At 36.6% G+C, this 27506-nt stretch overlaps 1 protein-coding gene across 1 annotated transcript in view; it reads left to right on the top strand.

Moving 5' to 3' along the window:
- LOC150095293 (uncharacterized) overlaps nucleotides 1-27506 on the top strand; it is a 590931-nt gene that overhangs the window by 497072 nt on the left and 66353 nt on the right. The window contains exon 27 of the mRNA XM_090410639.1: nucleotides 24213-24312. Coding sequence (XP_090266765.1) covers nucleotides 24213-24312 — 100 coding nt within the window. The remainder of the gene's footprint in view (nucleotides 1-24212; nucleotides 24313-27506) is intronic.

Below are 27506 nucleotides of genomic sequence, written 5' to 3'. Positions count from 1 at the left end.
CTCTTCTCACATGAACATCCAGCACTGAGGAAAATAGGTCTGCTGAGACTATAAAGAAGTCAATCAGAGACCTTTGTTCTAGTGTATCCCTGTATCAGGTATACTTATGGACTTCTTGGTGCTGGAAGAAGGTATTCATTATGGACAAGCTGTTACAGCAGAAGTCCAATCATTTCAACCCATTCGCATTAAGGTCAGGGGGCCGTTCCTCCCAACCACACCCCTCCATGTCTGGTCATCTGTTCCAACGTGTGCATTGAAGTCACCCATTAGCAGGACTGTTTCCATGTCTGCCACTGTCAAAAGCAGCATCCACTTCTTCTAGGAAGACAGAGTATTCTGACTCCAGATTAGGTGCATCACAGCCAAATCATGGTTTTTCACCTGAAGCCTTAACACACATACCCATCCCCTCCAGTGGGATCCACTCAGCAACACAGTCTGACAGCTGGGAGCTTATGAGTATCCCCACACCCACCTGAGCAGACATTGTCAGGCTCACACCAGAGAAGTAGAGTGTCCACCCCCTTATCCAGGTTGACAGTTCCAGATTGTCTGTTTTAACTATAGAGGGATTAATTTTCTATGTACAACTTATAAAATTTTCTCTAACATTCTATTTAAGAGACTTTATCCCTATGTAGAGAATGTTATTTTCGATTATCAGTGTGGATTCCATCAAGGAAGATCTACAAATTATCAGATTTTTAATATTGCCGTTTATTTGAAAAATGTAATGAATTGGAATTGAAACACACCACCTTTTCATAGATTTTAGAGCTGCATATGATAGCATAGATAGATTTAACTTATTTATTGTAATGAAGGAACTACAGATTCCACAAAAACTTATTGCTGTAGTTAAAGTTACAATGAGAAATACTCGTCAAATCAAAATTCAGAACATGTTGTCTGATCCAATATATATAAAAAACGGTGTTCGACAAGCCGATGGCTTAGCTTGCTTACTGTTTAACATAGCACTTGTAAAGGTTTTCAGAGATACTGGCATTAATAATTAATACAAGGGGAACTATTTTCTACAAATCCGTACAAATTATGGCATATGCAGATGATATCGCTTTTATTGGAAGGATATGAAAAGCAATGGAAGAAACTTTCATCGGTTTAGAAAATGTGGCAAAGAAGATAAATTTGCAAATTAACCAAAGGAAAAACAAAGTATATGCCAGTAACTAGAAAGATCTGTGATAATAATCCTTCTCAGATTGAAATTGGTTCCTATAAATTTGAAATTGTAGATAGTTATATAAACTTGGGATCAGAAGTTAATTGGAAAAATTATATCAGTACTGAGATTCAGAGGCATGTTCTTTCTGCAAATAGATGCTTTTGTGGACTTAGGAAACACCTAACGTCACATCTGATCTCAAGAAAAACAAAGATAACGATGTACAAAATACTTGTAAGACCAATGTTAACTTATGACTCTGAAAACTGGGTATTATCAATGGCAGATGAAAAATTGCTAGGCCTGTTTGAAAGAAGAGTTCTCAAATATATTTTTGGAGCAGTACAAAGGATTGGTGTGTGGAGGAAAAGATATAACCATGAGCTATACAGATTATTTAATGAGCCAGACATTATTATTAGGTACATAAAAATAAATAGATTAAGTTGAGCTGGACACATTATATTCATGGATAGTAATAGAATAGTTAAGAAGATGTTTAATGCTAAGTCGGAAGGAAAAACAAAAATTGGAAGATCTAAATTAAATTGGGAAGATGGAGTGATGCAAGATATTAAGATTTTAGGAGTCAAAAATTGGAAGAGTTTGTCATTGAATAAGGAAGGCTGGTGGAAGTTTCTGAAGAAAGCCAGGGCCCACGTAGGGCTGTCGAGCCGATGATGATGATAAAATATATACAGAAATATTCATATAACAACTCATAGAGATAAAATCTGTGAAATGAACGTGAGCCAAGTTGCTCTGTTTTGTGCCAAATTGTAAATGTTATATTTTATTGAGTCTCATCTTCAAAAAGAAGTTTGCTTATATATTGCCAAAACTTGTTCCTTGATCCTCCTCTTCCTCTGTGTCCATTAGTTTCTTGTAGGGAGGAAGAGTGGTCAACATAGGTGGATGTCTAAGTTGGTGTCCCAACCATCTCAGCTGACTTTTTCTGAATTGTTTCTATTAGGGATCTTGCTGACTTTCTTCAAGAATGACAGTATTTGGAATGTGATTTGCGATGTGTATCCTAATATTGATCAAAGGCATGTTGCCCCAAAGCTATTGATGATATTAACTGCTCGTTGATTAGTCATGTTACATGTCAAGGTACCATATGGAAATATGACTTGACTAAATATGGATATTGGTATTTGTAGTGATGAGATTGGATTTCCAGATATTAGACTTTTATGGAATTGAAATTAACTGCTCGTTGAGTAGTCATGTTCCTGACTCAGGAGCGAATGCTGGTCTTGAAATTCATGCTTGCTCTTGTTATCATTCAGGGACTGAGAGGTGTGATTGAAGCCTGATTAGCAGAATAATGAATTACTGACCCATTTAAAACTATATATTTAAAAATTTATGCACATTTAATCATACAAATACAACATTTATTTTACAAATGGTATTCTATCATTTGTAAAATAAATGCAAAGCTCAATTATTGCCAGGCAAACTTAAGACGTCTTCTGTCTACAAAAATAAAAGCCTAAATGGAATGCTTATAAATGCATGCATTTATTAACAAATAAATATTACTTCTTTCTCAAATAATGTGCTTGCCAGCAAGCATAGCAAGCATGGAGAATTTGCCCCTGCATGTCAGGGAACCATATGAAAATATGGCTTGACTAAATATAAAATATTGGTATTTGTGGTTTTGTTATTGAAAGTTTGTGCACCATAACTGACTCCTATCCTAAGTCATCTGTATATGCTCTTATTCCACTGATATAAATCCCACAGCGCCTAGAAATTGGTCTGTATTCAATGCATTTTCAAGAAGGGTGACAAATCACTGCCATCTAACTACTGCCCTGTCTTACTCACCTCAGTCTTGTCTGAAATAATGGGAAAAACAATCAGCAATTCGAAACTCCTACACTTCCTTGAAGGTGCTCACCTAATAAATGACCACTAGTATGAATTCCTTCGCTGCCGATCAACAGGAGATCTGCTCACATATATCATCCATCTCTGGACAAATGCCATGGAGAGGTTCGATGAATCTCAAGTAGTTGCACTTGATATCTCTAAAGCTTTTGACTGGGTCTGGCACAAAGCCTTACTAAGCAAACTACATTCATTTGGTCTGTCTCAGGACTTCTGTAGTTAGATTGCCAGCTTTCTGTTTGGACGCCCACTATGTGTGATGTGGATGGTTCCTTATCCTCTCACCATTCAACTAATGCCAGGGTTCCAGAAGGTTCTTTCCTCTCACAACTCTCTTCCTGCTATATATCAATGATCTATTCCAGTTGACCTCTAACCCATTACATCTTTTTGCAGATGACAGCACACATTACACTTCTCCCTTTCATTTGATAAACTTTACTCTACACAACTCACTTCAACCTACAGAACAGCAACCATTACCACCCTCAGTTCTGATCTCCAAGCCATCCTCCAATGGGGTTCAGATAACCTCATCAATTTCAGTGCTAATAAAACCCAGTTCTGTCTTATTTCTCATAAAAAAGAACCTTTTTTTTTTCCAGTATTCTTTTTGACGATACCCAGATTTCCAGACAATTTGATATTTCTTTTCTTGGAATTACCCTGACATCAAACCTCTCTTGATATAAACACATCACAACTGTTGTATCCTCAGCTTCAAAAAAACTAGGATTTTTCTGTCACTCAAGATGTTACTTCCTCTCTGTACAGCTGTTAACATTATACAAATCACAAATCTGCCCAGCTATCGAATCAAATACTTCTCTCACATTTGGAATGAGAGTAATATTTGATATTCCTAAAAGCTGAAGCTTCACTTGATACAGGAGAGAGCAATATTAGATTGATAAATGACCCATCTCTTACCATCTCACTCTCCCCACTTTCACACAGATGTTTGGTCTCTGCAACTTGTGTATTTTATAAATATAAATTAAAGAAGCCAAGAAATTATATTCTTGGTTTAATCCTTTATCCAAGTGTAAGCAAACAAAGTCTGCACTTAAAGTAACTTCACAACTGGGCAACTCATATATAGAGACTAAGGACGTTACATCAATTGTCTTAGTATTCCATAATGCAAAGCACATATCCTTATGGATGGACGTGTATAATGCTATGCATTATTGGAAGGGAGGGATAAAGGATTAAACCAAGAATATGATTTCTTGGCTTCTTTAATTTATAGTATAACTAAGTAGAAAAACTTTCAACATCAATAAATATTTCCATGGCAAATGTTCATCTGAAATCGCATCAATAATTTCCTCACTCAGTACTAAGCCCTTTGGAACACATACAGCTGTCACACAACCTTCACATTACACCAATGAAACCCATAGAACAAATTCCTCCCTGATGTATTTCCCAAGAAATACAATATACAGGCTTTTAAAGCAAATGTGAACAAGTTTCTCCTTTCCCAACCCACTATCCATATATGGTAGATCAACCAACCTTTCATGTATGGGCTCAACATTTAATAAAAAGAAAAAAAAACATTCATTATTGGTTAGATTATTAGACAGGTTAGATTAATCATTAATTCTTTCTCCACCTTTGTTTTTTACTTCTAATTCCTTCAGTCTTGCATTATTAAACTTTCTGCATGGGAATCTATACATCTTCCTTGCATTTGAGATTCTGCTTCTAATCTTTGATATAACTAAATTGCGATCAAGTCAAGTCAGTATTTGCCCTCTATAGGATCTCACATCCATCAAATTGGATGGTCTTGCACATTGGAAGTGTCTTGCATCTATTAGGAGGTGATCAATTTGAGAGACTTCCAGGTCATTTTATGAATCTCTTTATGATTAAACATCGTACTATCAACAACAAGTGCTGTAACTAACTTTTCATAGGTCCTGTGCAAGATTTTACTTTTGCCCCCCCCTCCCCCATTTTTTGGAAAATAAATAAAAACCAAATACAATACAAATAGATCAGTTAATTTTTAATTTTAACCAAAAACATTATGGAATTGGCCCCATGAAACCCATGGCCCCCATGGCAGAAAAATTTTAAATTTGAAAATGAAACTATATAATACTGATTATTTTTTTTGATACCCATTTCAGGTTTCTTTGTCCTGGGCACCTGTCTAGATACAGAACTGCCAACAGCCATGTTTCTTAAAGAAGCAAAGTTAATCAATCTGTTCCCGTTATCACTGGACTCATTATGTAAACTATATTTCCCAGTGATTGGCCTGTATATATCCTCTTTGCCTATCTTGGTACTCAAATCGCCAATAATAATTTTAATATCCCTTCTTGGGCATTCTCTATAGATCTTATCTAAAGCATAATAAAAGCAGTGGCATAGCTAGAGCTTTTGCTGCCCGGGGTGGTCCCTGAGTTTGCCGCCCCTCTCAATACACACCAAAAATATTACAAAAAGTCAAAATGATGTCAAAAGGAAAAAAATTAAAACACTATTTTTATGTTTATTTTAGTTGTAAGTGTAGTTGTTGAAAACTAATTATTAATTAAGTTATAAAATTACTAAGTTAATATAAATAGAAGAATCGTTGAAAAATAAAATCGTGTCTCACATGAAAAGTGCCACCCAGGGCAGACCGCCCCCCCCCCCCCCAGCTATGTCACTGCATAAAAGAGATAGTTTTTGGCCTCATTCTCCAACTCTTCAGTTGGAGAATGTACACAGATAAAACTGTATCATAATCTATATATTCTAGATGATTTTACCTTGAATTTTAGGATAAGATGTTTTATTCTCTTGTTTACATTGAGCCTGTTCCAGATGTGTGATTTTTTTGGCAGCTATAAAATATAATGTGATTCTTCTTTTTTATGATCCCTTCTACTGTTCATCCCATTTCTTTTATAGCAGCGATATGTAACTTATATTTATCCATTAGCACAAGTAGCTCAAAACTAAAACTCCAGCTTTGCACTCTGCCTATATTGCAGTTGCAACAACAACAACAAAAAATTATTTATATATAAGTGATTTGTCTGCGTGGTTAGCCTAGTGGCTATGCGCTTCGCAACCATATGGCTGGGAGAGAAGTGTCCAAGGTTCGATTCCCGTTGATGACATGAGGAGCTCAAGGATCTTCCTCAACCATAGCCAAGTTAGCCGGTCTTGGGCATGGACAGCAATGTCCCCCCCCCCCAGTCTATCTGAGGTTTTTCATCCCACAAGTGGGCAAACCAGCCCCTGTGAACATACACAGATTACATGAATCTCACCATTAGGAGATGTAGCAGAGGAGTGGCAAACCAGCTGCATTAATATGCCAGTAACTCTTCATTAGGAGGGGACTCAACCAATCCTAGGACGGACGACAAGGATAGATAGATAGATTTGTGATCTTGAAAAGCCAAATAGAAAACTAGCCTACTGACACAATTGAACCTTTTGGTTCCTTTTCAAGGCCATTGAGTGCAGATTACTTGTTTTTACTTCTTTCACATCTTGGTGATATTATTGTAATCCAGCAGCATTCTTAAGGCTCTGTACTGATAAGGAAAAAGTATGTTCCATGATCCAATTCTCAAATCATTAAAACATTTGGCATTTTATTATTGTTCAGTTCATCCTGCAGTTATTCTTTCTTCAGATTTTGTGATAAGGTAAATTTTTCAAAGATAGGGTCATCAGTCTCACACCTAATCCCCAGAAATCATGGAGGACCAATGTTTTCTGTTATGGTTATCTTCCTAAGCTGGTCCCAGTTTGAAAGCATTGGGAACTTGATTTTTTGCCTTTGCATAATTTAGTTGTAAAAATAAAAATTTTATCCAGGAGTCATGCAGAGCACATGCATACATCATATTAGGTAGGAATAAATAACATTTCCCAAATTTTAATATTGCACATCTGTCAGCAAAATGTGTATCTTTGAAACCACATACTAATCCCTTTGACTCCCATAGTCTGATTACTATTGATGGTTTTATTATTATTATTATTATTATTTCCCAAGACCTCATGGAGTCAAAGACTCATCTGCAAGGTCCTTTTATCACACACACATCTCATCATACCATGTCATAAATACACTCAAACTCCTTGCAGACACCACACTCTCAGGCAAGGCATTCCAATCATTCACAACCCTGCACGGAAAAAACCTACCTCTCACTCCCCTACTCACATCCTCTTTATACAGTTTCCAGGGATGACCTCTGGTTCTCCCCTGATCTCACACTATTCTCTGTAGAACTTCTCCACCATTGATCTTATAACAACCCCTTACCAACTTGTAGGTCTCTGTCATATCTCCCCTCTTCCTCCTGTCCACCAGACTCTGCAAATTATATCTTCTCAATCTTTCTTCATACTCGACATTCCAGAGGTCAGAAACTACCTTAGTCAGTCACCTTTGGACCCTTTCCAACATCTCTTCATCCTTTTGAAAACCCAGTGACCAAATCTTAGCAAAATAGTCCATGTGTGGCCTAATCAAAGCCTTATACAACGGAACAAGAATCTCCCTACTTCTACACGTCATCCGCATCATTCCCAACAGCCTTTTGTGTTGTCTTCACAATTTTGGCGATATGTCCCCTAAATTTTAGATCCTTATCCACTATCACCCCCAGATCTCTTATTTCCTCTACCTCCAACAATATATTCTCACCAAGCATAAATTCTGCATCCCATCTTTGTTTTCCAAAATTTAAAACCTTACATTTTGCAACATTGAACTCACATCCCCCATTTGCTTGCTCAATCACTCAATTTATTCAAGTCTTCTTGCAAGGCCACAACATCTTCACTACTCTTTATGGTTCGTCCTAACTTTGCATCATCTGCAAACAACTGAATATCTCCATCCAAATCTTTACCAATAATATTAATATACAAGTTAAATAGTAATGTCCCTAAAACAGATCCCTGAGGCACTCCACTACTGACTTTCCTTTTCCTGGATATCACACCCCCATACACAACTTGTTGATACCTATCAGATAGCCAGTCTCCAATCCAATGCACTAATCTAATATCCAACCCCATCTGCTCTAGTTTGACTGTCAACTTATCACGAGGTACTCTATCAAAAGTCTTTGCGAAATCCAAGTATATTACTGTGTATCATTCTCCTCTGTCCAAGGAAGCAGTCACTTTATTGTAATAAGTAAGTAGATTACTAAAACATGACCTCCCTTTTGCAAATCCATGCTGTCCATCAAAGATTATCCCATTGTTGTCAACCCAACTCTGGATCCTAGTTCTCACAAGCTTCTCCAACAACTTAACCACAACACCTGACACAGAGATAGGCCTATAGTTTGATACTTGAGTTCAATCACCTCCTTTATGAAGTGGCACAATTTTGCCCTCCATTCACTCTTTAGGAACTTGACCAAGTGCAAGACTCCTATTAAAAAAAATATGTCAAGGCAGGTGTCAACTCTCTGGCACATTTCTTCAGACTATGCAGTGATATATTATCAAGTCCCACAGCCTTATTTACATCTAGTTTACTGAACTCCCCAAACACCTCTTGCTCACTTACAGTCAGTCTCTCATCCCCATCATCAACTGCTCTCAATCTGTCCATGAAGTCACATTCACAAGATTGAAAGAGCTTTATGAACTGCTCATTAATTATCTCCACCACACATTCTGAAACAGCTGTCTTTATACCATTTCCTCCAATCAATATCATCCTTCAATAATCATTCTTTCTTTTGCTGACTACATATCGAAAGAACTCCCTAGGATTCTTTTTGGCTTCATTAGCTAACTGCTGTTCATGCCTCTCTTTAGCTACTCTCACCAGCCAAGTCAGCCTCCTTGCTGGTCTTTGTAGACCTCATGAAATTGGTTACTTCCACTTCTCTTATGCTGCCTCCACAATGCCCTTTTTCTCTGTATTTCAATGCTTAATCTCTTTATGCATCCATCTCACACCTACCTTATTTAACCTTCTCACCCTTGGAATACATTTAGACATTGCATCTACTAAATAGTTTTTGAAAATCCTCGAAGCTGCATTGATCTCTTTTCCAGCTAACTCCTAATTCCATGCTACACCCGCAAGCTGTCTCCTGAGCTCTTCATAATCATCTCCCTTGTAGTTCCACATATACCATTTTTTCACAGAGGTCCTTGCACTGCTGGCAACCATCCAGGTAATCACCTCATGGTCACTCTCACCAATTGGTGGATGATTTGACACCTCATTTATAATTACATCCTCTGATGAGATGATCAAATCCAAGACCCTTAATCCTCGTGTGCCCTCTGTTACATATTGTCTGAGGTAGTTATCCCTCAAAAACTCAAGAAACTCATTTTCTTTAGTTCCGGTTGCTATCTCTTCATTCCAGTCTATATTGGCATAATTAAAATCAGCCATAATGAACACCCTTTTCTTATTTGCTTGGCTTATTTGACTATACATTTCACTATCACCACCATCCACATTACCAGGTCTATAACAACATCCCACCAAGTATTTGATTCTATTCAACTCTATCTCACACCATACTGCCTCAAATCCACTGGCACTATTTCTCACATAACTCTTTCTCTATCATCAGTTAGATGAGGACAACATCCTGTCAAGATGTTGTCCTCATCTAACCATGTCTCACTTATTCTGACAATCTTTGGGTGAACATACGCAATTAGTGCAACCATTTCATCCGCCTTGTTTCTTATACTTCTAGCATTGGTATACAAACATGACAGCTCATTTCTGGATCTACAGCTAGTTCCACTGATACCACTCACTCGATGTGATCTCTCCATGCTTTACTGGGGCCATTTCCCTTTCTTCTTCTTCATTTTAGAACCCTTTTCAGTTTCATCTGTTTCCTCTTGATCTCTGGTCATCCCTTTTCTTTCCTGGCTACACATGCTTTCACCTCCTCTTGGAGCATCCACCTTTCTCACGCTGTGTACCCATGTCCACCCTGAGCCTTCCTTTTTCCCTGCTCCTCTTGCACACCTATTCTCTCATTTTCTATACTCATACCACTCACTTCCCCATTCATTTCCACTTCTTCAATCTCTCCTGTCTTACTCTCCTGCTCTTCCACATCACTTCCCTCTCGATCTGATTCATTCTCTCTATTCACTTCTCTACCTTCTAGCAGCAGTCTCTCCAAGCAACTCACACCATAACCACTCAAATGCAGTCCATCGCTCCCATACAGCTCAACTTCATCCCTCAAACTCATTCCACACATTAACAAACTGTATTCCCATCTCCTCACACATTTCAGCCAGAATATCATTCATAATCCTTGCTCTCCGCCTCATTTCACCACGATCATACCTAGGCAACACACTGACTACCCTTCCTGTTACACTGTTCTCTTTTATCTTTCCAAGCAGCCTCTGACATTCATTCTGACATGCTCTTTGTTCACTCTCAAATCATTTGTACCAATTAATACGATTAACTCTTTTGCTCGCTCCCGCCTCATATCCAGTGCCTCAATCACTCTACTCATTTTACCACCTGGAAAACTTACCTTGTGCATTTTATCCTCTAGCAGACCTTTAATAATGGAGTCGCCATACAACGCCACTTGCTCGTCTTTCGTTAACTCTTTCATGCCATCATGATTTATTTGAATAGTTTTGACCTGAATTCTCTTAATTTTATTCCGCATCCATTTCATTTCTTGCCTTATCCAATCCAATTCACTTTCCGAATCTCGCGACAGATTCTCTCTATCATTAAATCTTTCTAACTTTCTAACTCTCGACCCCCTCTTCTCACTTTCCCTCTCATTCATCCTTCTTTGTTTCCGTACTTTCAGAAACAAAGAAGGATGAATTCGTTCTCTCAATTTCGTTTCTTTCCACCACTCTCACCTCACTTTCGTCCCTTTTAACATCCGTTATGGTTTTCAAATTGCTCTTTTTTTCCCCTGATTTTTTAACATTTTTTCTCCTCTCTTTCAAATGTGTACTTGCAACACAATCGTTACTAACACTTTCTGTCATCAATTTCATATTTGCATTCATCAGTTCTTCATTTCCCCCCCCCCTGCAGGTTACTAGGTCTAATAATAACGATTTCGTAATTAAGTTTAGGCAAGAAAAATCCCCCACACCAATAATTCCGGTAGCGCACAATGTTTACAGCCGCTCTTACTCAAACAATTATGAATGTATAATTAATTATTTCTAGAATAACTTATCTGAATCAGGAGCTCTTCTTAGGGACATCCACAGCGCTTGGCAAACCAAATACCTGGTTTGATTGAATTATAGAATTCACTGTTCCAAATCAGTCTGTGAAAATAATTCAGCATTAACACAAGTAACCTCAAAACTAAAACTCTACTGCAACAGCTGAAAAAAAATTATATATCATCATCATCATGCATATCAAGAATTTAGGCCTAGCATGGCCTGCTCCAGCCTTAGAAGTCATTGTTGAATCGTTTAAGAGGACTTCCTGGTTTTCTTTTTTCTAATGGCTTGTACTTTAAGGCTTGTTATATATATATATATATATATATATATATATATATATATATATGAGGATGATCTGAAAAGTTCTTGGCCTCGACCATAGATGGAAACACTATTGGCAAGATTCTTTTTCTTCTAAGTTGGTACATCTGTCATAAGCATCCATGTGAAATTGCAAGTTATTCTATCAAGTAGTTTGTTTTATACAGCTGTCTGAAGCAAAAGTGTTGTCTGTATCCCTTGGAATGGATAAAATTGAGTATTGTGAAATTATAAAAATTCTTTGTAAAAGAAGGTTTAACACCAAAAGAAATTCATTCGAAGTTCATAAAAGTTTATGGGCACTCTTCTCCTCCATTTTCGACAATTAAGAAAGGGACTGCTGAGTTTAAACGTGGCCCTACCAGCCTTGAAGATGATCCATGCGAAGGACATCCAAAAAGTGTAACAACACCAGAAATCATTGATCAAGTGCACAATATGATATTGGATGAAAAGCGAGTCAAAGTGCATGAAATGGCTGAGATTATAGGTATTTTAAGAGAATGTGTAGGATATGTTTTGCATGAAGAGTTGCAAATTAAAAAGCTTTGTACAAGATGGGTGCCCTGCTTGCTCACAGCAGATCGAAAACCCACTTGCATGAAAATCTCTGAACAGTGCTTGGAGGGTTTTAACAAGAATAATACTGATTTTGTGCGTTGATTTATTACTATGGATGAGACTTGGATTACACACAAGATTACACACCAGAATCCAAACAGCAGTCAAAACAGTGAACAGAAGTTGGTTGTTCAGCACCAAAGAAGACAAAGTTGGTTCCATCAGCAGGAAAGGTCATGGCATCGGTGTTTTGGGGTGCTAAAGGCATTTTGTTTATTAATTATGTTGAAAAGGGTAAAACAATAACCGGGGAATATTCTTCTGATCTTTTAACCAGATCAGACGAAAAACTTCATGAGAAAAGACCCGGTTTGCAGATCAGAAGAAAAAAATCATCTTTCATCAGGACAATGCACCTGCCCACAAAGGTGTTTTGGCAATCGGAAAATTAAGGGATCTGCACTATGAATTGTTGGAACATCCATTCTATTCCCCAGATTTGGCTCCCTCTGACTTCGATCTCTTCCCAAAACTAAAACACTCCCTTGCTGGTCAGCATTTTTCTTTGAATCAAGAGGTGATTGCTGCTGTAGAGGGGTATTTTGCAGATCTTACTGAGAACCACTACAGGGATGGGATAATGGCGTTGGAGCATCGCTGGAATAAATGTATTAGTCTTAAGGGTGATTATGTTGAAAAATAAAAATAATTTTGAAATTATAAATTTGTTTTTGCATTGTTAGGCCGAGAACTTTTCAGACCGTATATATATATGATTTTGAAAAGCCAAATAGAAAACTAGCTTCCTCACATTAGAAACTTTTGGTTCCTCTCCAAGGCAAGTGAGTGCAAATTTCTTGTTTCTACTTCTCTCACATTTTGATGGTATTATTGCTATCTCATTCAAAGATAAGGCTGCCCTTCCAGCATAATTTTTCTCTTCCTACTTCTGCAATGTATCTCCACTTTACCAAAAACAGCTCATTATGTTACTTTCATTAGAAAGCCATTAAGAGAATTCTGGTTATACTGGTTAATCCTGGTTACACTCGAAACTTGTACTTTAGAATTGTAGAGTAGCTACATAATCTGTCATCTACTGTAAAGCATGGAATGAGGCCTGTATGCAGCCCATTCAAAAAAAGAAAAATTCATACTTCAATGCTGTTGTCCAATTGCTCATACCTTACTTCTGTTGGAAATAATGCAGAGAGTTGGTAGTCAGCTTCTTCAATAAATATGGAAACCTGCCAGTTAATGTCACTATTGGAAACGACTATGAAAAAGTTTGGAGAAATGCATATTGCTGCACTTTGACATATCCAAAGTATTTAGCCACACACATAGGTGTTCATACGATACTGCAGTCTAATTTCTTCTTTCCACTCTTTTCAATTGGATTGCCAAATTCTTCTCTCATTGTTCACTGTGTTGGATTGTGGTGGATTGCTTCCTTTCTTCTGATTTCCTCACTACTGCCAGAGGTAACTAGGACTCTGCATTTTTTACATTCATACAGGTAGTCCTTATTAAAATTAAGGAGAGAGCATTACCATAAGACATGTTAAAGAAATCAGCAGTGCCTAGGAATTAATCAGAAGGTGTCGAAATGAAGCAACATTTAATTGCATCCCAGTATTTGAGAGAATAAATCATACAAGAGTTAAATGGATGAATAGCATGTGAGAAGAATGTGTTGACAAAGCTCAAGAGTAGTATAAAGAGCAGGCCAAGAGAGTGGAGACCGTGGCGAGGAAAGCAAAAGAAGATAGGCAGTCAAACCAAAAGAAATTAAAAAGAATTTTATCACCGTGTAAAAGAAAAAAAATTATTTATTATTTATTTAGTGTATAGGTAAAAATAAAAGAAATTAATGAGCAAAATTATATACAGATTGACAGTTCAATTAACCAATTTAATTAATTTTTGGTTCAGTTAACCAGAGTCAACAAATTTTTAGTATCTGCAAATTTTGGGTTCTGCTAAGATTTTGGCAATAATGTTGATCTGGTAAAGTTGAGGGTGTTCATTTCTTCATGTCAGTGAGCTCTTCTGCTATCATCGAAGGGCCTTGAGCGTGCAGAAGCACTGTCTGCATGGTTCTATTGTATATGCGTGCATGCGCACACACGCATGCATCTTTCTGATCTTCTTGGGATTTGTTTCTTGCCAGCTGCTTTGGTGAATCTTTCATAGCTATCAACTGTAGGTGGAATTATATTGATGTTGTTTTTAATTAACACAGTGAATTTTTGCCATTTTGCTTTCTTGATATTCTTTTTGGCTATTGGAAACCTGTTTATTCTGGAGATTATAAGTCCCATAGTAATTAGGTAGGGTCTATGTGCTGGCTGTGGGGAAAAGGAGGCAGCACTTGATAGGTTGAAGTAAGAGAAGGTCTTTCATATCAGTGATGCTGAAACAGAGGTTGGGGATTGTCTCTGACTCCCATCTTCCAGAGTTAAAGGTTCTGGGTTGCTTACTGTCATAGAGAAGATGGAGCCTATTTGTTAACATCCAGTCTGTCAGTTGCAGGCCCGGATTGTGGTCATTATTGTATCCTCATAATGTACTGTACTAGTTGAAATCCCCAAAAATGATACCAGGATGGGCTGGCTGAGGAAGTGCAGGGCTTGGCCAGTCAAGTAGAGAGGCTGTGCAGCAAGATATCAACAAAAAAGTTACTTTGTGAATGGTCCAGAGACTCAGTAATTCTTTCTAAATTTGCTTTTGCATAGATTGCCAGGCCATGTCTTTCATCAGATTTATCAGTGAGAAGAGTGTAGCCAGGAATGGTAATATTTCCTTGCAGAGTATAGTGAGTTTTTGTAGACCAACAATGTCTACTTTGTGCCTGTTAAGGATATTATTTAGAACCTCTGCTTTTGATCTAGCAAATCCTTTGATGTTGAACTGGAGGATAGTCAAGGCAATTCCCAGTGTTCTTGTGTAACTGTTTTCATTCATGACTGTAGTGGACTTTTTGAACATAGCCCTCTGCCTAAGCTATGTACACAAAAATTGTTGACCCAGGCAGTGTTCGAGCTTCTATGTCTAGGAAGCAGCAGCTTTTAACTAATGCCTCACCTCAGGGTTCAAATGCCAACAATGGTACTTTGGACACCATGAGAAATGAGTAAATAGTATCAAAGCTGCTGCTTCCTAGCTGGGGACCTGTGCAGGCCACCATCAATCACGTAAAGAGAGGCTGTTCCTGACATGAAGCAGATGCCTGTCCATCTGCACCTTGCCTGGTGGGCAGTTGCTACAATTGATCTTTGGGTACCTCCCCAGAGGCATGCTTAGTTAATGGCAGCATTGGGCTCCATATCACAGATATCAAACATTTTGGTTTGAGATGCCTTGCTCCAGAACTGCTCCATCACCCCATGACAGTGCTGCTGTTAGCCTGGGACTGCTTGTTCATCAGATATTACTCTGCTTATCTTGCAGCTGCCCTCCATATCTGGGGGATGATCCATTATCTGCTGTCTGGAAAAATGACTATGGAGGAACAAGCTTAGTGAATGTGGATGTAGGCATGTGTTAGCTGCACTAGTAATTGCTAAGCAGACCAATTAGCTCTCTGGATGCTGATGGGAACCAGATCACTATATAAAGGTAGATGAGTTATAGATATTAAACTGTTTCAAATGCTTGATACAGCTTCCCTATCCACATGTATCATGGGCAAAACTGCCCATGATACCACTCTCTACTCCTCCTACTCATACGAGGCTTTGCAGTGTTCAAACATCCCCAGCTTCCAATCATATATAACCAGTGTTCTAAACACTGATCCTCATGTTTTTTCAATCTTTCAATTAGGTGATAACAACCTAATCACCTCCATTGATTTCAAAACACAATTATATCTTTTTTTTTTCTTGCAAAAAAAAAATCTCTTAAATATTTTTCCCTTGCTTTGATAATGCTGCTTAGTGGTCAAGACCAAATTTCTCTTCTTGGAGTGATGCTTGGACTTCTGTATATTATTCCAAATCTGCCTAACTTTCACATTTGGGATAGTTTGCTAAAAACCTCAAAAAAAAAATAAATAAATAAATATATATATATATATGTGTGTGTGTGTGTGTGTGTATGTATGTGAAATTTTTTTTACCTTGAGGATAATATATATTAAGGCTACCAGGTAATTTTATAAACTTGGTTTTTTTTACTCCTTCTCCCAAGTAAGCAAAACAGTAAGTTTGCACCTGAACGTAGTTCAAGTCTAAAAGGTAGTGCAACACTAGGGAAATTCGTAAAGGTGAGTAAAGCTCTGATCTCTATTCTTAGTATTTCCCATAATGTAAAACACATCTCACTAGAAAATGTATACTGTTATACATTATGGGTGGGGGGTCGCTACCCTTTTTTGAGGTCTCCTCAGTGAGTAGCTAGACCCTGAAATACCAAGGTTTTTAGTAATACAGAGCCTTATCAACTTTACCTATACAAGTTGCTACAAGGTGCTTTTACTTTGAATAAGAAACTCTGGATGAGATAAGGATGTGAAAATTTTTTTACCTTGGGGATAATATATATTAAGAATACCATGTAATTTTATAAACTTGGATTTTTTACTCCTTCTTTTTAAAAACCAAGTTTATAAAATTACGTGGTATCCTTAATATATGTATACTTGGTATCCTTAATATATATATATATATATATATATTTGAAAAAATAGATTTAATGACTCCAAGACCGAGATAACATATAAAGATTTTAATGATAAATACTACTAGTTTCGGCATATAGCAGCCTTCTTCAGGTATTTATAAAGGAAAGGAATACTAATAAACATTGAATTATTTAAACAAACTGGAAATTACAGGTACAAATTGCCTCACATAATCGATACATAAAAACGTTGTATTTTTCAAGTTGTTCCAACTGGCGTGCCATTGTTTGTTGCAATTGTGCGTGCAAGTTCACGTGAACGCCAATATTGAATAACTGCAGCATGGCTATCTGGGATGTTATAACTTAAATTATTATTTAAGTGGACCGAGTTCAGTAGGATTTCCCTTGATTCTACGATTTTCCTTTCAAACTCATCTTCACAGCGAAAAATATTTTCTGATCTATTCCAGCATACAGAGTGGCTTTGTTGGTCATCATTAGGATTATTTGAAAAAAGAACATGACTGGATAACGCAGTTGCATGAGATCTTTTGTATGAGATGTCTCTCTTATGCTCTTCTATGCGTTGTTCAATAGATTTGTTAGTTTGACCAAAGTATGGGATATTGCAATCACACCACAATTTATATACTCCAGGGTACTTAAGGTTGTGATGAGTAAGTTTTGGATGGCTGATTAGAGAGCCGATTTTTGGAAGTGTGGTGAAGAAGGTCCTGATATTATATTTTTTAAGGACTTTAGCTATTTTCTTAGAGACTGTGCTAATGTATGGAATGGAGATGCTACCTTTAAAATTAATAGTCTCTGTTGTGCACTGCTTAGGAGGGTTCAGAAGAAATTTCTTAATTGTTTTTTCAGAGTATCCATTTTGCTTAAAAATAAGAGTGAGGTGATTCATTTCTTTTTGTAATTCATCTTGTTCATTTAAGAGAGAACGTGCTCTGTGTCCTAAGGTAGATATAATTCCAAGTTTTTGTGATGGAAAATAATGAGAAAGATTATGCAGATATCTATTGGTATGCGTAGGTTTTCTGTACATAGAGATTTTTAATCTTTCAGAGCATCGTGTAAGCATAACATCCAAAAAAGGTAAAGAGTTATTATTTTCTATATCAGCAGTAAATTTTATATTAGGATGTTGGATGTTTAGATGACAAATAAAATCTGTGAGAGCTGTGTGCCCGTGATTCCAAATAATGAATATATCATCAACATATCTTTTCCAAACTTTTGGTTTAAATGAGAAGGAAGATATGGCTTTCTTTTCAAAGTCTTCAAGGAAGATGTTAGCTAGCACTGGGGACAAAGGGTTGCCCATTGCCAGGCCTTGTTTTTGTTGGTAAATGGAGTCCTTATATCTGAAGTAACCAGAATGAATGCAATGCTTTAATAAAGTGAACATTTTTTTGGATAATTTGTCCTGTAGTAATGTAAGTACCTCGTCCGTAGGAACGTTAGTAAATAAAGATATAATGTCAAAACTAACTAGAATATCATTATCATCGATGGGATTATCTTTAATATGAGAAACAAAATCTGTGGTGTTTTTGATGAAAGATGAAGATTTATTGGAGAAACACTTGAGGTACTTTGCTAAATATTTTGAAAGTTTATATGTAGGTGAATCAATTCCTTCCACAATTGGGCGAAGAGGGATGTTTTCTTTATGAATTTTTGGAACTCCATAGATGCGTGGGATAAGAGGATGTAGAGAGCGTAATGAGAGGCGAATATTATGAGGAAGTTCACTCGCAGTCTTTAACAAGTTGTTTGTATGGTTTTGTAATTCTCTTGTAGGATCTTCCTGAAGAATTGAATGTATTGAACTATCTTCAAGTAATTGAAGCATTTTGTTGTGGTAATCTTCAGAGTTGAGGATGACCGTAGAGTTGCCTTTATCTGCAGGTAAAATAATAATGTTACTGTTCTGTTTTAGATTTTTTAGGGCTTTTCTTTCAGCCACTGAAATATTATCTGTTGGAGGTTTGGCATTATTTATAATAAAAATCGATTCAATACGAAGAAGTTTCGCCAAATGATTAGGAATGAGTGAACTTGCTTTTTCTATTTTTGTAAGAAGAGATTCTTTAGGGATAAATTTTGGTGAGGGAATAAAATTGAGACCTTTGCTAAGAATATTCGTTTCTGCATCCGTTAACATATGAGAAGATTTGTTCACTACAACCTTTTCAGGATTAATACTATGACCAGATCTGTTTTGTGTCCTTATTAGATTATTAAATTTCTTGATAAGAGTATATTTATTCTTGTTTTGTATTCGTGTGGCTTGTGCTTCACTGTTAATGATAAAATCATGTAAGTTAACATTATCCATAATTTCTTCAAGTTTTTGAGTTAAAGATCTTTTAGTGCTGAACAAAAAAGCTAAACCATGTTTTGTGTCTGTAATTCTTTCGCTGAAGAGATCCATCTTTGTCCAACCCTTTGTCCCCAGTGCTAGCTAACATCTTCCTTGAAGACTTTGAAAACAAAGCCGTATTTTCCTTCTCATTTAAACCAAAAGTTTGGAAAAGATATGTTGATGATATATTCATTATTTGGAATCACGGGCACACAGCTCTCACGATTTTCTTCGTCATCTAAACATCCAACATCCTAATATAAAATTTACTGCTGATATAGAAAATAATAACTCTTTACCTTTTTTGGATGTTATGCTTACACGATGCTCTGAAAGATTAAAAATCTCTATGTACAGAAAACCTACGCATACCAATAGATATCTGCATAATCTTTCTTATCATTTTCCACCACAAAAACTTGGAATTATATCTACCTTAGGACACAGAGCACATTCTCTCTTAAATGAACAAAATGAACTACAAAAAGAAATGAATCACCTCACTCTTATTTTTAAACAAAATGGATACTCTGAAAAAACAATTAAGAAATTTCTTCTGAACCCTCCTAAGCAGTGCACAACAGAGACTATTAATTTTAAAGGTAGCATCTCCATTCCATACATTAGCACAGTCTCTAAGAAAATAACTAAAGTCCTTAAAAAATATAATATCAGGACCTTCTTCACCACACTTCCAAAAATCGGCTCTCTAATCAGCCATCCAAAACTTACTCATCACAACCTTAAGTACCCTGGAGTATATAAATTGTGGTGTGATTGCAATATCCCATACTTTGGTCAAACTAACAAATCTATTGAACAACGCATAGAAGAGCATAAGAGAGACATCTCATACAAAAGATCTCATGCAACTGCGTTATCCAGTCATGTTCTTTTTTCAAATAATCCTAATGATGACCAACAAAGCCACTCTGTATGCTGGAATAGATCAGAAAATATTTTTCGCTGTGAAGATGAGTTTGAAAGGAAAATCGTAGAATCAAGGGAAATCCTACTGAACCCGGTCCACTTAAATAATAATTTAAGTTATAACATCCCAGATAGCCATGCTGCAGTTATTCAATATTGGCGTTCACGTGAACTTGCACGCACAATTGCAACAAACAATGGCACGCCAGTTGGAACAACTTGAAAAATACAACGTTTTTATGTATCGATTATGTGAGGCAATTTGTACCTGTAATTTCCAGTTTGTTTAAATAATTCAATGTTTATTAGTATTCCTTTCCTTTATAAATACGTGAAGAAGGCTGCTATATGCCGAAACCAGTAGTATTTATCATTAAAATCTTTATATGTTATCTCGGTCTTGGAGTCATTAAATCTATTTTTTCAAATGTATAACAACCGAGTAAAAGCTGATCGCCACATATACAGGGTGTTCGGGATAAATTTGACATATTTATAATTAATTATATTTTTCCGTAAGTTACATGTATTAACACACACTTCTCTTCATTTAAAAGTTTGGACCCTTCTTCATTCATATACAAGATGTCAGAAAGGATGGATAGCTGGAACCCACCTGAATCATGGAAGAGAATAACTTGTATCATGATGATTCGTGCCCGCCATCAAAATAAGGATATTACGACTGCTGCCCAATGCTCCCTGAATACAGTAAAAACAATCAGGCATGAACTAGAGACTTGCAATGGTGACTACGAGGATGTAGCAAGAAGAAAGATCCCTAGCAGACGATCTGATTGCGTTCGTACAGCAGAATTCCTCGCAAATCTGCAGGAACAGGTGTTGAAGAACCCTGGCATTGGAATTCGGGCTTTGTTCGTGGAGTTGCTAACTGTAGTCAAGCCCTGGATAACAAGGGTAGCCAATGGTAGGCCGTATGTATGGCAGCAGGATTCGGCCCCTTGCCACACCTCTGGGAAAAGTCAAAAATGGTTGTCTGAAAATTTCTACGACTTCACCAGTCCAAATGTTTGGCCTCCAAACTCCCCAGACCTTAACCCCATGGATTATTTTGTATGGGGCGCAGTTGAAAAAGACACCAATCGCACTTCCAGTAATACAAAAGCCCAGTTAATGGATAAAATTAAAACAGTTTTTGCGGCCCTTCCCAGGGAGACTGTAGCATCAGCTTGTTCGAGGTTCCAAAGCAGAATTGAAGCTGTGATCGATGCTAATGGTGGTTATTTTGAGTAAATCTTGTTGATAGTATTGTAATTAACTCTTCCTGTAATGTTTTTTTGTCAATTCATTAAATTTAATAGATACAAAGAAGATTTTCTTTTTCCTTACGAAACTGTCAAATTTATCCCGAACACCCTGTATATATATATATATATATATATATATGTAGAAAGTATTTTTACCTTGGGTATAAACTCCAGAGATTCTTATTTAATAATAAGGTTAAAACACCTTATGGTAACTTGTTTCGGCGAAATACTTACAAGCTCTGTACTACTAAATCTTGGTATTTCTAATTCTAGCCTAGCTCCCACTGACGAGACCTCAATAAAGGTCGAAACCGGTCTGGGTAGTGGCCCCTTGCCTTTAATACAAAACATCATACATCCCCTTCTTGGAGATGTGTTTTGGCATTAAGGGTAAATATTAAGATTAGTGATCGGAGCTTGTTCCACCTTTGCCACGAGTTGCCCTGGTCCTGCACTACCTGGGGGATCAGTTAGACTTGCATCAATTGCAGGCGCAAACTTGACTTTTAGTCTGTTTGCTTACTTGGGAAATGGAGTAAAACCAGGTTTAAAATTACTTGGTATCTTTAACATATATATATATATATATATATATATATAATAAAATAAAAAAAAATAAAGAGTGTGGTTATTAAGGGTGTTAGAACTAGGTTTTTTACTTGGAGAGTGGTGAATGAGTGGAATAAGCTGCCAGAGTCTGTTGTAGGTGCCATGACTGTGAACGAGTTCAAGGCAAAGTATGAAAGATACTGTGTGGATGTTGAATAGTTGATCTTGACATGATGTTTAGGGCCTCTCTCGATGAGTCTAAGGACTCTTTGGAGTTGCCCGTAATAATAATAATAAAACCTTCATGATGTCCAAAAAAGGGCATTTTGGCTAAATGGTTACCTTTATCTCACAGGATCTCACCAGCAACATGATACAGGTGATCACTTTGCACGTTATGCTTTTCTGCAGATACGTCTTTTCCCTTTCAGCTAAACATGCAAAATAAGCAACAGCTGACCAACATTCATTTACATCCAACTGCCAACTCACCAAACCAGATGTTCCCATTCATTTTTCATTCTATCTACTTCTATACCCTGGAACAGCCTTCCCCATGAATTATTCCACAAAGATGACAACCTCCAGCTCTTCAAAAAGAACATCAACAGTTTCCTTGTGCCTTAAATCCTATCCAAACATATCGCAAGTTTGCAACTTCTCATTCGTGGGAATGATATTAAAAAAAAAAAAGTGTATTAAAAATATAACTGGTGTTACAGCATACAGTTGTAATCAGCTGCATTTTAAATTTTCATTGATTTCTTAATTTTCTGGATTTGCAATGTTTTATAGTACTCAAAATTAAGTATCTGTTAATGAGTTTAGCTCAGTGGTCGGCAACCTTTATCATATGAAGGGCATAATTCTGCGGGTGCCATTTACGCTCGCAGGTGCTGTGTTTCCTACTCCTCCTGATTTAAATAATTAAACTTAAAATTACAATTGGCATGAATGGTTTTGAAATGTCTTTCTATATTACATTTTTTAGAAATAGCCACACTATTATTGCATAATAAACAAATACATTTGCCATTATGATTGATAAAGCAAGGTGCTCACATCTGATCTGACAGATACATGCTAATTGTTAACATGAATATTCTTTTTTATTCATTTTTTATTTTTATTTTTTGTGGTATTTTATATTCATTCATATGTGACAAAACTATGTTGTAAAAGCGATGTAAATAAAATAATGTTAAAATTTGAAATCTCATTTTTCTTAAAAACAACTAATCATAGAATTTCTATGCCTGAAATGAGAGAAAAAAATGCCTGTGTCATGAGCCCTCTGTAATTTTCAAATTTTATATTGCCCTCTTCATATTAAAAAGGTTGCTGCCCTCTGCAAGATGTGTTTTACATTTATGGAAAATACTAAGGAAAGAGGTCTGGAGCTTGCTCTACCTTTACTATGAGTTGCCCATAAGGCACTACTTATGTTTGAATCCACCAAAACTTTTAGTTTCTATATATTCAGCACGAAACTCTTGTAGTTTCTATATTCGGCTATGAAATAATGTTGGATTCAATATTCACTTAATTTGTACCATCATGTATTATATTTGCAGTGTTTTTTCTTTATGTTTTCTTGCATTTTAGCACATACTAGTAGTGAATGTATCTCTCATATATATCTATATATACTGCGATCTATGCTGCAAAATTACAGGTGTGAGCTCCAAAGCAGTTTACAATAATTTCTCTGAGGGCACACTAAAAATTCATTGCGGGTGCCATAGAGCCTGCAGGCACCGTTGCCGACCTCTGGTTTAGCTAATTAAATATTGAGAGCCTCGATAGTTCAGTCAATTTTAGTAATGCCCTTTAGTTGGAAAGATCCATGTTCAAATCTCTTCTAGAATGCAAAACAACTTTATCAGGACTGTTCAAATGAAGGTGAGCTACCATTCTCATGCAGGAGTGGCAGGGTTTTTCCTCCCAGAAAGTCAGTTTTTTTTTTATCCTACTAAACAGGCAAACCAATCAGAAACACAGACAATACACTATGCAGAAAGAAAAATAATTAAAATTAACTGTCCTGTCTGAGCATTAATTAGGTTTCAAAGGAGCCAAATTACATTGCCATGATAGGCTATTGAGTCTAACATGCAAGGAGGAAATGGGAATTATGTATTGCACCATTTCACTGTGTTTAAATGTTCTCTCTTCATTTACAGCATTCATAAAGGTTTAGGCTGCATTACATGATATATACTCCACAAAAATTATAATAATAGTTATATTTGATTTAATTTAATTTATTCCATTGTAGGCTGGACAGTTCATAATGGTATTACTTCAGAATTATGGAGTAGGTACTGCGGTTTTCCTGTATGCCACTTTGCAAGTGATAGGAATTATGTGGATATATGGTATGTTTTAAATAATTTCATTTTTCATGTTTAAGTGAAAAATATAGGTAGTTGATAATATTTATCATCTATATGGATTCACTTTATGAAGAAAAGTGGTATCAAACCTCATATCAAACTTGAGGATGTTAATCTCAATTTTGATATGAGGTTTATATGAAAATCAGCAATACGAGAATGAAAATAGGCAGAAACATTGAAAATATGATTTTTTTTCAATATCCTGAATGGAGAACCTATAGAACGAGTAAAAAGCTATTATTTGCTAATTCTGTTATCTATATCCATACTAAGGGTGCTTAAGGGTCAAAGCTATATAACTAAGAGGAGCCCTCCACATAGCCTTTAAAGGAATGCAGAGAACCGACCAGAGCTTCTGACCCAATGTCCAATCCTCACCTTCTCGTGGTGCACCCTGTTGGGTATCTACTTGGATACTGAACGAACGAGGATGGGCTGGCAATTTGAGATTTAGCCGACCAAATTGTATTCTTATTGGTTAAACCAAAATAAAAAATGCTGGTGCAACATGACAAAACGCCCCAGCCAACATGACATGCTGGCTGGGGCGTTGCCCAGTTAAACAAGGCCCCATTGTTTTCGCCAGGGAACCAGGGCGAACAGCGAAAAGTCAGCTACTGGAACAAATCTGAAAACACACCCCAACTCAACATCACCAGAGTTAAAGATCGATACTATCAACATAAGAAGCCTGAATGACAAAGAAATGGAGCTAGCTGAGGAATTAGATAAGCACCAGATAGACATAATAGGGGTGACTGAAACAAAAAAGATAAAAACTGGTGAGATCTTTCTGAGCAATAAATACAAAATGTTATATTCAGGAAATGACAATTAAGGAAAAGAGTTATTCAACACAAAACATGAGGCTAATCTTCTTGAATGGCAGGCAGTCTCAAGTAGAGTAATGTGGGCAAATATGAGAATGGGGAACTGGACACCGAGACTTATTTGTACCTAAGGTCCCACAGAAGGTTCTGCTAAGGTAGAAGTGGAGGAATTTTTTGATGCTTTAGAAAAAGCACCTGACTAATTAAAAGGGAAAAGTTGTTCCTTGTTGGGTATCTAAATAGTAGAGTAGGAAATGATTGTCAGACATACAAAAATATATTGGTAAAATTTGAAGAAAAGAGCAAAGCTAATAATAATGGCAAATATCTGTTGGATTTCTGCTCAGGACATGGACTGGTTATTACTAACACTATGTTCCAACATAAAAATGTGCACAAATTCACATGGAGAGAAAGAGGCAGGGAATAAGAAAAGTCTCATTAACTATGTTATTGTTGATAGTGATGTTTTCTCCTTGGTGCAGGACACCAGAGTGTACAGAGGATTTGAAATTGGAAGTGATCACTATTTAGTCTTGAGCAGGATAAAATTGAATTTCATTGAAAAGAATAACATGTAAGAAAGTTTTAAAGCAAATAAAAGTTGAGCAGCTCTCAGATGTGAACTGTAGAATAAAATACACAAAGATTATTGAAGAATAAATGAAAGAGTTTGAGAACAGGAATCAAACCTTGGAGATTCAATGGCAAGCCTTGAAAAAAGCCCTGAGAGGCATGTGGTAAAGTTGTCTGCAAGGATAGAAAAATTAAAATTCCATGGTGGACACAGGAAGTTAAAGAGGCAGTGAAGGAAAAGAAGAAAGCATATCAAAAGTTTCTGGCAAATAAATCAGCTTGTGCTCTTAGAGAATACAGAGACAAATGCAAGAATACTAAACACTGTGTAAAACTATCTAAACAAAAGTAAAGGGAGGACTTTGGCAAGAATATAGAAAATAAATATCAAGGTGGCAAAATATTCTGGAGGTTGTTGAAGACGCTTAGAAATGGAGGAAAGAGTGCTGTAAAAGGAGTAGATGATAAAGGTGACATGAAAACAGGAGAAAAAGATATCCTTGAAGTATGGAGTAATTACTTTGAAAAACTGCTAAATGAAACAAGCATTGATGACAGCACAGTGTAAAAAACACTGACCAGGCATGCAGTCAGGAATACATATCCATACTTGAAGTAGAAAAAACCATCATCAAAGGCTTGAAATGTGGAAAGGCAGCAGGAGTAGATGATATTTGACCAGAAATTCTGAAGTATGGTGGTATAAGAGTCTTACAGTGGCTGCACTGCATAGTTCAGAAAGCCTGGACAGAGGGACGAATTCCCGAGGATTGGAGTAGAGCTCTCATAGTACCCATATATAAAAAGGGAAATAAAACTGAATGTGAGAATTACAGAGGTATTTCCCTACTGAGTGTTCCTGACAAGATCTATGCAAGTATACTTGAGAAACAGTTGAGAAGAATTGTGGAAGAAAAGCTTGGTGAAGAACAAGCTGGATTCAGGCCCAATAGAGGCTGTCAGCATCAGATCTTCACTTTATGACAAATAGTCGAGAAAGCATGGGAATGTTACAAAGATCTGTATTTAAGTTTAGTTGATTTGGAAAAGGCATATGACAAGGTACCAAGAGAGAAGCTATTCAATACGCTACAGTTATATTTTGTCAATGGGGATTTATATCAAGCAATACTTCTTTATTTGAGTTGTAAGTCAGCATTTAGAATTGAAAGAAGTACAGGAAGATGGTTTAATGTTAAATCTGGTGTGAGACAAGGATGTACATTATCCCCTCTGTTATTCATTATCTATATGGATCACTTTATGAAGGACAGTGGTATTAAACATGATATCAAAATTGGAGATGTTAATGTCAGCTCTTTGCTTTATGCGGATGATGTTATACGTCTAAATAAACCCGTTACAGGTCTTCAAGATTCTCTGACTAAATTGAATAGCTGTTGTAATAGATATGGTAAGAAGGTCAGCAATAAAAAGACAAAGACGATGAATATAGGCAGAATCATTGAAACTGTCAACTGTGTTGTGAATGGAGAACCTGTGGAACATGTAAAACATTTCAACTACTTAGGCACAATTTTTAGTGAAGGTGGTAAATTAAATACAGAAATAGATAACAGAATCAGCAAAGCTGGTATGGTGTGAAGTCAATTGAATAAATTCATATGGAATAAGAGAGAAATTAGTCAGAACACTAAATTAGTTGTATACAAGACAGTGTTCAAACCAGTTTTAACTTATGGATCTGAGAGCTCGGTCAGAAGTAAAACACTTGACCAAAGACTAGAGACCGCAGATATGAGAGTC

Source organism: Typopeltis vanoorti, chromosome 20 (genome assembly GCF_054136105.1).
Source record: "Typopeltis vanoorti isolate ZY-2024b chromosome 20, IOZ_Tvanoo_1.0, whole genome shotgun sequence".
NCBI classification, from domain to species: Eukaryota; Metazoa; Arthropoda; class Arachnida; order Uropygi; family Thelyphonidae; genus Typopeltis; species Typopeltis vanoorti.
The sequence above is the reverse complement of the archived record's forward strand: the minus strand, read 5'-3'. Positions and strand labels throughout refer to the sequence as shown.